Source organism: Mandrillus leucophaeus, unplaced genomic scaffold, assembly GCF_000951045.1.
Source record: "Mandrillus leucophaeus isolate KB7577 unplaced genomic scaffold, Mleu.le_1.0 Scaffold18, whole genome shotgun sequence".
In the NCBI taxonomy this organism is placed as follows: domain Eukaryota; kingdom Metazoa; phylum Chordata; class Mammalia; order Primates; family Cercopithecidae; genus Mandrillus; species Mandrillus leucophaeus.
Window position 1 is genome coordinate 3,233,960 of NW_012101809.1, and position 11,384 is coordinate 3,245,343.

An 11,384-nucleotide genomic window follows, 5' to 3' on the forward strand; every position below is an offset into this window, starting at 1 on the left:
TTTTTTTTTTTTTTTTTTTGCTGGAGTGCAGTGGCACAATCTTAGCTCACTGCAAGCTCCGCCTCCCAGGTTCACACCATTCTCCTGACTCAGCCTCTTGAGTAGCTGGGACTACAGGCGCCCACCACCACACCCAGCTAATTTCTTGTATTTTTAGTAGAGACGGGGTTTCACCCTTTTAGCCAGAATGGTCTCGATCTCCTCACCTCGTGATCCACCCGCCTCGGCCTCCCAAAGTGTTGGGATTACAGGCGTGAGCCACCAGGCCCAGCCCTCAATGTGATATTTTTTTAATATACCTCCAAGTTTTAGGAAATTCCCTGATCCTCCATATTCTGTTTACCCACTTCTCAGATGAACAAATCAGAGCAGCAGCTAGTCTTACCCGATCAAAAATTATACTACATTTTGAAAACAAAAGGCTTAGAACGATTTCCTTGCTAAAACCTATGTTATTGAAATCCAATATCAGGCCAGGCGCGGTGACTCACGCCTGTAATCTCAGCACTTTGGGAGGCCAAGGCGGGCAGATCATCTGAGGTCAGGAGCAGGAGACCAGCCTGGCCAACATGGTGAAACCGTCTGTAAGGAAAATACAAAAATTAGCTGAGCATAGTGGTGGGCACCTGTAAACCCAGCTACTCGGGAGGTGGAGGCAGAAGAACTGCTTGAGCCCAAGAGGCAGAGGTTGCAGTGAGCAGAGATCACACCATTGCACTACAGCCTGGGATAGAGAGAGAGACTCCATCTCAAAAAATAAAAAAAGACAAAAAAAAAAAAAAAGAAATCCAGCATCATTGCCACGCTTGTGAATTTTCCAAAACTCTCGAATAAGAAACAGCTCCATGACACACAAAAGTCCCAACAAGCATGGGTCTGTTGAACAGCCGTCATGCAAAGCCCTTTGGCACAACTTTACACCCACATTTGTTCTAGTAGGATCAATTTCATCCCAACTCTGCCGACACACAAAATATTTCCTCTAAGAAAAAACAAGAAGCAAAAGAAACACCTACCATTCTATGTAAGTTTACTCGAAAATTCATGTTGTCATCATGCAAAAATGCATTGGCATATTGATCCTAATAAAAATATAGAGAAAAAGTAAGAAGTGAGAGCTATATTTAAGGAACTGTTTGTAATCTATCACACTTCGTACAAATCCTTAGACTTTAAGAACTACTTCCAAGGATCAGGTGGACAGCTAATAGGATGAGCCTAGAGGCTTATGTCAAACCCTACTTAAGCCATGAGATTTTTCTTTAGTATAATTTCCTAGTGTATCTCTAACTGGTCAAAAATTTCCAAGCAAAAACAATAAAAATTAAGACACAGGGACTTAAGGCAGATGCTGAGAGGAATGAGAGGAATCTGTTTTCCTATTCCCTCTTCCGTCCCATCTGCCCAAGGAGCTGGCTCTGTTTGTGATAGCTTAAAGGTTTTCATAGGGGCTGCAGGATTCATGTGCAGGCTCCACACGAGGGTTTAGGAGCAAGAAGAAAAATCTGTGCTCTGCTGGGAATGGGCTCAGCCCAACAGAAGCAAACTGCTTCGCAGGCAGCATGGAAGCAGACAAGACTCTGTCTATTCCAGGCTTTCCTGAAGACTGATGGAAAATCAAAAACCTCTTACCATGGATTAGTAATAAACATCCCTTGGCCCTTTCCCAACACCCTTTCTGAAGATCTGACAAGCCTACAGACTCCAATTACAAGGAACTGTTACAATTTGTGAAAAACAACTCCTTTAAAGATTTTCTTAGAAAAAATTTTGAAAAGCAATTATACCAAGCCCACTGCTAATAAGCAGCTCTTCTATAACCAGTCACCCCTAATCTTGTGAAAAGGAGGTCATCTTTCCACAGAGAACATGAAGACAGAAAGACAGAGAGATCTCTACTTCATGTGGACTACCTTCACCATTTTTCTTAAGAGAGAAAAGAGCAGAGTGGGGAAGAGTAAAGGGAAAGGTTGAAGCTATAAATTTAGCTCTAAATTCACTCAAGTTCTGCCATGACTGTGTGTCACCAAGATACATGGTGAGTTTGAACCTAGTTAGTCCAACCAAAAGAGGCTTCTTAAAAAGCCAAAGCACCTCTTCTTTTTTCCCCTCAGCTCTTGTTCTTAGGCAAACTGCAATTACTGAGTTTCCAATTCCCCTCTCTGGCTTTACTCTTCACCCCTTCACCCCATCACAGGAAACCTGAGCTCCTTTTTTATTTTTATTTTTTAAACTGCTCCACTGCCGGGCATGGTGGCTCACCCCTGTAATCCCAGCACTTTGGGAGGCCGAGGTGGGTGGATCACCTGAGGTCAGGAGTTTGAGACCAGCCTGGCCAACATGGCAAAACCCCGTCTCTACTAAAATTACAAAAATTAACTGGGCAAGGTGGCGCGTGCCTGTAATCCCTGCTACTAGGGGGGCCGAGGCAGGAGGATCGCTTGAACCTGGGAGGCGGAGATTGCAGTAAGCCGAGATCATGCCACCGCACTCCAGCCTGGGCAACAGAGCGATATTCCGTCTCAAAACAAACAAACAAACAAACTGCTCCACAGTTTAAAAACACAGTGCTAAACAGCACGGAAGCAGACAAAACCCTGTCTATCCGTGGCTTCATCAAAGACTACACTGTAGTGGGAAGAGACAGATACACAAAGGGGGAAGATTTTCTCTCCTAAACTTTAGGACCCTAAACATCATGAGACAAGAATGGGGTGAGGGGAGGAAGGGAAAGATAGCACTTTGTAAAAGGCTGCCTAATAGCAGAAGGCTGGTGAGACCTACCTCAGCAATACATGTAAGGATAATTAGACAGAGTTTGCCACTGTGAAGCCTGTGTTCATCTGTAAAGAAAAAAGAAACTCTTCTCTGTAAATCATCCAGACCATGTTTCAATATAGAACAAGGATGTGTATCATAAAAGGAAACATTCACACTTTCTCTTCCCACAAAATCCATAAATTAAAATCAAGGTACTACTATAGTAATTCTTGCTTCCCTTCTAGGCAAAAGAATTCCCCCAGAAGATTTTTTTTTTTTTTTAATATCCTGGTAGTCTGTTAAATGACTAACTACCTCCCTGAGAGCCATCTAACTCATAAGGTTCCTATTGTCATGGCTCAAATCGTGGCCATCGCTTTCACATCAGCCCTTTGCTGATAGAACTTGAATAGTCAGGTCCATTTCCTTTCTCATCTGCCAGCTCTAAGCACCACCTACCACAAAATCTAGAAAGATTTCATGACTGCTCATAGCAAACTGGCAATGAAATAGAAAAGAAATTAACTGGAGACTAGGGTCCAGCCCACGCTTCTCCTTGCAATTGTATACTTATGCCCTGGAAAGCTGTGAACTCTTGATCATTTTTCTTCCTGTCAAAGTTACTCATTCAACAAATATTTACTTAGCACCTACTATGTGGCAGGCACTGTGCAAGGCACTAGAGATACAGCACTGAACAAAACAGACAAAGGTCCCTGGTCTCTCACAACTCACATTCTAGTTATTAAAAAAGAAGAAGGCAAACTCAATAGCAGGGCTCTAAGCCCACACACAAAAGGACAAAAAAGAGCTAATCCATTACTGCCAAGTACAAGAACCCATCAAGCTTACTTTACTTTCCAGAAACTCTGTGGATGAAGGAGTGAAAAGGAGATAAGAAGAGGATCATGCCAGTATAGCCAAAATAGACAAATGGCTCATGATTTTCAAATTAGCTTCAACAGGACCCAGACTGAAGTCCACTCTAGAGAGAAGACCTCTTAATGGATTACAGTGCTGTAGAAGTTAGCTATTACTATTTACCCTGACATTGACCTGCTTCTTTCTCAAAAATGGGATCTATCAATTAAAACCTGACAATTAGATGGCATAATGGCGATTACAGTCCACAAATATACTCACCTCTCCTCAGAGATAGGCATTGCAAAAAGAGTAATGATGATAATCCCTACCTGGCATTTCCTATAGCTTCATCAAAGCCCCAATATAGCCAAAGAGCAATGCCCACGACTCTTCTTTTTTTTTTTTTTTTTTTTTTTTTGAGACGGAGTCTTGCTCTGTCGCCCAGGCTGGAGTGCAGTGGCGTGATCTCTGCTCACTGCAAGCTCCGCCTCCCGGGTTTACGCCATTCTCCTGCCTCAGCCTGCAGAGTAGCTGGGACTACAGGCGCCCACCACCTCGCCTGGCTAGTTTTTTGTATTTTTCAGTAGAGACGGGGTTTCACCGTGTTAGCCAGGATGGTCTCGATCTCCTGACCTAGTGATCCGCCCGTCTCGGCCTCCCAAAGTGCTGGGATTACAGGCTTGAGCCACCGCGCCCGGCCGATTCACGACTCTTCTACCTACCTTCAGCCACAGAGTTTCTATGGCACTATCCTCCCAAAAACTGAGAAGCAACTCCCACAGAAAAGCCTGCAGCTATCTCTCCACTTAAATTTTTTTTTTAATTTTTAAATTAAAGTGTTTATGAATACAAAACTAAAGCATATTTCATTATAGACAGTCTTTTAAACTCAAAAAAAGCATACACACACAAAACAATAAAAACCAAATTTAATCATACCACCCAAATGCTATAACTGTTAAGACTTTGGTGAATCAACTTTAAGTCTATGCATAGATCTACATGGTTTTTACAGTTTTTTGCCTAGTATCTCTTGTAAAGGTTGAGCAGAAGCTTCTTTAAGGTGACACCACCAAAGTCAGAAAAATTCCAAGGAATAAAGGCTTTAAAACCAGGGGGAAACCCACAGCAATAGCGGCCAGGCTTGGTGGCTCACATCTGTAATCCCAGCACTTTGGGAGGCTGAAGTGGGAGGATAACCTGAGGTCAGGAGTTGGAGACAAGCTCGGCCAACATAGTGAAACCCCATCTCTACTAAAAATACAAAAATCAGCCAGACGTGGTGGCGTGCACCTGAAATCCCAGCTACTCAGGAGGCTGAGGCAGGAGAATTGCTTGAATATGGGAGGCAGAGGTTGCAGTGAGCCGAGAAGATCGTGCCACTGCACTTCAGCCTGGGCGACAGAGTGAGACTCTATCTCAAAAAACAAACAAACAAACAAACAAACAAAATCAAGGGAATGATAAATACAAAATTCTGGAGAATGGAGAGGAGAGAAGTGATTAGGGAGGGGATGCACAGGTAGCTTCAACAGCATTAATGTTGTTTCATTTAAGTTGGGTGTTAGGTTCACATATGTTCATTTTATTATTATACTTTATAAGTTATGCTATTATAGTTATTATAAACTTTATACCTTATACATATCTATTAAAAGTATCTTTTGGAGTTTAAATGATAAATATATAATGAAAAAGAAAAAGATAATATCCTGGTGGGGGGGGGGGAAGCAGAGCCAAAAAAAAGTTGCTTCTATTGCTGCTAAAAACATAATGAGCTAGCCAAGGCATGCGGCAGGTCAGGGGCTGAGGCAGGAAGAAAGCTGGACCAATAAAGCCACACAGGAGTCATTTTTGAAATTAACTCTTCATTCCTAACCTTGCCCTTTGCCATATTTAGGCTGCCTGTTGGCAAAGACCACTCATTGTGCAATTAATCAGCCTTTAATTTTGTCTTCCATTTTATGGATGGCAAGTGGATAATCACTAAAGCTAAAAATGAGTTCCAAGGGCCTCAGTTCACTGTGTTACATCAGGCAAAGCTAAAAGTTCATTTTCTAGGTCACATCCATGCAGTTTCTCTATTCTGTGCTTGCTGCAATACTTCTGAGAAAGAAAGAGGTTACCATTTCCATAAAGAAGCAATGGCTTCAAGAAAGTGACATACAAGTCTTGTTATCCTTGCTTGCCAGATCTCACTTGCCAAGTCTCAGAGGTTCAGCTATCTCTGCAGCTCCCAATGGATTGCTTTATGTTAGGAGTTAGTGACATGGACTACTTACATCTATCTCATCCCTGATACAGCTCTCTCGCTCGAAAGAGAACACTCGCAAGACATAAAGGAAGAAAAAAGTCTAAGTTTGCAAGGCAGAAATCTCCCAGAGCTAATACAACATATCTGAGTGTAACATATCTTAGACTCTGCCCACTCAGGCTCCTTTCTGCTCTGGCAATTCTTCATTTTCCATACTTATCATTGAGCTCTCCTATCTCTGTCTACCAATGTTTCTTTCTTACTCTAAAAGCCTCTGAATCCTGGTCTTTTCCTACTATGCAGTTCTTGCCTTTCAACTCCATTCTGAAACTCCCGAAAACTCTCCAACCAGAAACCTACCTACCTCACTTGGCAAATAAGAGCCTTCTAGAGTATACTTAATGCCTAAGGGAATCTTAAACCACCTACAAGGCATTAATCTCTCCTCACAGAAAGTAAAGTGGCAAAAACCATAGTATTTCAGCAATTTTGCTTCTAAAGTGGAACTGGTTTTTTGGTTATTTGGGAATCTGAAGTTCATCTGCAGACCATAATTTAAGAACCCAAATATAAACTACTGAACAGTTAGTTCCTAAAAAGGATTTAAAGATTATTATAAAGAAGTCTTAAAAAGGAAGAATCTATGCCAAATTGTTAAGAGTGATTAACTCTGGAGAGTTTAAATTACAAAGAACTTTCACTTTCTAAGTTAACTATTGCTAGAATGTTTTAATTTTTAATAAGAATATTTCAATTATTTTTGTAATTAGGAAAAAAATTCTTTTTTTTTTTTTTGGAGACAGTTTTGCCCTTGTCGCCCAGGCTAGAGTGCAGTGGCGTGATTTTGGCTCACTGCAACCTCCGCCTCCCGCATTCAAGCGATTCTCATGCCTCAGTCTCCCAAGCAGCTGAGATTACAGGCGCCCACCACCATGCTTGGCTGATTTTTGTATTTTTAGTAGAGACAGGGTTTCACCATGTTGGCCAGGCTGGTCTCAAAGTCCTGACCTCAGGTGATCCTCCAGCCTAGGCCTCCCAAAGTGCTGGAATTACAGGCGTGAGCCACAGCGCCTGGCCAAAAAATCCTTTTAAATAGAAGAAGCCCACAGGATCAACCTGTAGGTACCAAAAGAAATGCTAATAAAAATGTTCATTAAAATGCTAGCTTTGTGCCCCAAAAAAGCAAGCATTCTGGGGACAAATGGGGATATTGAAACAGGGACTAAATATTACATGATATTAGAGAATTACTGTTGACTTTCTCAGATATAATAATGGTATTCTGGATATCTAGGAAAATGTCTTTAATATAAGTTAAAGGACTTATGTGTAAAGCAGAGTTATGATGTCTGCAACTTCATTTAAAATAATTCAGCCAGGCCGGGTGTGATGGTTCATGCCTGTAATCCCAGCACTTTGGGAGGCCGAGGTGGGCAGATCACAAGGTCAGGGGTTTGAGACCAGCCTGGTGAAACCCTGTCTCCACCAAAAATACAAAAATTAGCCAGGTGTGATGCCACGTGCCTGTAGTCCCAGCTACTCCAGAGGCTGAGGCAGGAGAATGGCTTGAACTTAGGAGGCAGAGGTTGCAGTGAGCCCTGGCTGCGATTCCCCTCTAGCCTAGGCAACAGAGCAAGACTCTGTCTCAAAAAAAATAAAATAAAATAAAATAAAATGATTCAGACAAATTAACAACAACGATACACAGAAAGAAATTTAAGTGCAAACCAAGTATGGCAAAATGTTAATGAGTATATAGGTAAATCACTTCATAATTATTTTCAACTTCTGTATACTAGAATTTTTTCATTACAAAAAATGGGGAAAAAAATGCTAGCTCAGTGTCACCATGAAATCAAAGGCTTACTTCCAGGCAATCCTAAAACTGGGATATATTCCACTTATATCAGGTTCCTAGAGTAGTCAAATTTATACAGGCAGAAAGCAGAATGGTGGCTGCCAGGACTTGGGGCAAGGGGAAAATGGAGTGTTAGTGTTTAATGGGTACAGAGTTTCCATTTCATAAGATGAAAAAGTTCTGAGGCCAGGTGCGGTGGCTCACACCTGTTATCCCAGTACTTTGGGAGGCCAAGGTGGGCAGATGACTTGAGCCCAGGAGTTCAAGACCAGCCTGGCAACACGGCAAAACCCCATATCTACAAAAAATACACACACACACACAAAATTATCCAGGTATGGTGGTGCACACCTGTAGTCCCAGCTACTCAGGAGGCTGAGGTGGGAGAATTGCCTGAGCCCAGGAAGTCGAGGCTGCAGTGAGCTGAAATCACACCACTGCACTCCAGCCTGGGTGACAGACTGAGATCCTGCCTTCAAAAAAAAGAAAAAGAAAAAGTTCTAGAGATGGATGATGATGGGTTTTTTTTTTTATTTTTATGATTTTTAGAGAAGGAGTCTCTCTCTGTCGCCCAGGCTGGAGTGCAATGGTGCGATCTCGGCTCACTGCAAGCTCCGCCTCCCGGGTTCACGCCATTCTCCTGCCTCAGCCTCCCCAGTAGCTGGGACTACAGCTGGCCACCACTGCGCCCGGCTAATTTTTTTGCATTTTTTTTTTTTTTTAGTAGAGATGGAGTTTCACCACTGTCTCAATCTCCGCCCACATTGGCCTCCCAAAGTGCTGAGATTACAGGCGTGAACCATCATGCCCAGCTTTTTTTTTTTTTTTTTTTTTTTTTTTTTTTTTTTTTTGGAGATGGAGTCTCGCACTGTCATGCAAGCTGGAGTGCCGTGGCATGATCTCAACTCTCTGCAACCTCCACCTCCCGGGTTCAAGTGATTCTCCTGTCTCAGCCTCCTGAGTAGCTAGGATTATAGGCACATGCCACCACACCCGGCTAATTTTTGTATTTTTAATACAGACAAGGTTTTGCCATGTTGGCCAGGCTGGTCGTGAACTCCTGGCCTCAAGTGATTCTCCCGCCTCGGCCTCCCAAAGGGCTGGGATTACAGGTATGAGCCACCGCACCCAGCCAGTGATGATGGTTGTACAAAAATATGGAAGTAGGTAATGCAACTAAATAGTACATTTAAATATGGTTAAGATGGTAAATTTTGTTATATATACTTTACACAATAAACACAAACACACAAAAATTGTGAACACTCACATATATCTATATAAATAAAAATGCTAAGTAGGGGGAAAAACAAAACTAAGATATTTACTGGATAGAATTTGCTGAGTCTTCTCCCAACCCCTTCCTAGGACAACCACTCCACTACTCTACCACCAAGTAAAAAGTCATAGCAAAATCATAAACAGAGGAAAAACAGGACATCACACAACAAAACCTCAAACTTTTCCAACACTCAATCCTCTCCCACCTTCCACTCTTGCATTTCTAGGATGGGTACTGACACTTCTATTTTAAGTGCTTAAGAACACAGTCCCTCTGAATCTCACCTCTTCCTACTGTACTGTATACGACAGTCCTCTGATTCTCACCACGAGCTGATGCTTTCAGTTCCTGTCCTCAAAAGGGAATTCCCTGAAGCGTGTTAATCCCTCCACTTCCCACACATAAGAGTCTGCATCTACTTACCACGATCTGCTAAGAAGATTTGCTAGTTTTCATAGAGACCAATTTTTTTCCTGTTCTATTTTTGAGTACACCCCTCCAGCTTCAGGTTTTCCCAACACCACCTAATTGCCATCTAGCAGTGAGATATCACTGTTTTCCACCAATGAAGACCAAGTACACAAGGCCCCAAGGGTTCATCTTGTCAAAGATTCAAAATATTAATGTTGCTGTTTGATGCCAGCTGCCTGCCACACCTTCTACTTCCTGAGCCCCCAAAATAGCTATGGCTTACCTTTGGTGTCCTGCATGACAATTGAGCTATACTTTAAAAACGTTATCAGTAGATTACTGGTCTGTACATCTGCATCCAGTGGGAGTTCCACAGAACTTATAACTGGAATAGAACAGATAAAATGCACTTAGCCTGCAACATATTCCATCTAACACTTCTACCCACATAGCCAATTTGCCAGCAGGCAGAAAAATCACTAAATAAGCTTTTTCCACAACAGAGGGAGGACCAAGTGCTCATCATAAAACTTTTATCTACTCTTCCTAACCCTGTAGAGTCCCCTTCCTATTTCCCAAATTAAGGCCAGTGACCTGCTCTCCTACCTAGGGCCAGTCTCCAAGAACAGTGCTTTTTCTTTTTTTTGTTTTTTTTTGTTGTTGTTGTTGTTGTTTTTGTTTTTTTTGAGACGGAGTCTTGCTCTGTCGCCCAGGCTGGAGTGCAGTGGCCGGATCTCAGCTCACTGCAAGCTCCGCCTCCTGGGTTTACGCCATTCTCTGGCCTTAGCCTCCCGAGTAGCTGGGACTACAGGCGCCCGCCACCTCGTCCGGCTAATTTTTTGTACTTTTTTTTAGTAGAGACGGGGTTTCACCGTGTTAGCCACGATGGTCTCGATCTCTTGACCTCGTGATCCGCCCGTCTCGGCCTCCCAAAGTGCTGGGATTACAGGCTTGAGCCACCGCGCCCGGCAACAGTGCTTTTTCTCCCAGCATCCTGGGAAGGGTATGTTACTTCCTGCCCCAAGTACCCCCAAAGAGTTTAAGGCCATTCTTAAAGGTACTTTGATTTCTACCTAAAGGAAAAATCTGTATTGAATATAAATGAGTTTTACTTTGATGGGTCTCCTACTTAAAATCAGTGATGATTCCTTCCTAACAAGGAGAAATCTTGCTGAATTTTGAGAACAAGTCTTTAGGCTGGACGTACCCAAGACAGAGAGGGGAAAATGTTAACGCAGAACTATATTCAAATTCTACCACTATTAAGTGATAGAATTCCCTTTCCCCCGAAAGGGAACTGAAAAGGAATAGTAGACTGAAAACAGATGAACAGGCCAAGCACGGTGGCTCACGCCTGTAATCCCAGCACTTTGGGAGGCCGAGTTGGGCAGATCACCTGAGGTCAGGAGTTCGAGGTCAGCCTGGCCAACCTGGTAAAACCCCATCTCTACTAAAAATACAAAAATTAGCTGGGCATTGTGGCCGGTGCCTATAATCCCACCTATTAAGGAGGCTGAGGCAGGAGAATTACTTGAACCCGGGAGGCAGAGGTTGCAGTGAGCCAACATGGTGCCACTGCACTGCACTCCAGCCTGGGTGACACGGCAAGACTCTGTCACAAATAAATACAAACAGATGAACATTACTGATTGGAACAGCCTGGGAACTGAGCCACAGTCCCAGTGAACAATGAGGGATAATTGGTCTCTAATGACCAGGGCTGACCCATACAGAACACAGTTTGTTTTTTGTTTTTTTGTTTTTTTTCTTTTTGAGATAGAGTCTCGCTCTGTTGCCCAGGCTGGAGTGCAGTGGTGCCATCTCGGCTCACTGCAACCTCTGCCTCCTGGGTTCAAGCAATTCTCCTGCCTCAGCCTCCCAAATAGCCAGGATTACAGGTGCCCGTCACCATGCTCAGCTGATTTTTGTATTTTAGTAGAGATGGGGTTTCACCA

At 42.9% G+C, this 11,384-nt stretch overlaps 1 protein-coding gene across 1 annotated transcript in view; it reads right to left on the bottom strand.

Moving 5' to 3' along the window:
• Positions 1–11,384, bottom strand: part of LOC105537776 (chromosome unknown open reading frame, human C10orf76) — a 234,786-nt gene that overhangs the window by 162,242 nt on the left and 61,160 nt on the right. The window contains exons 15-17 of the mRNA XM_011977448.1: positions 9,713–9,814; positions 2,785–2,843; positions 1,017–1,082 (exon numbers count right to left, since the gene is read on the bottom strand). Coding sequence (XP_011832838.1) covers positions 1,017–1,082; positions 2,785–2,843; positions 9,713–9,814 — 227 coding nt within the window. The remainder of the gene's footprint in view (positions 1–1,016; positions 1,083–2,784; positions 2,844–9,712; positions 9,815–11,384) is intronic.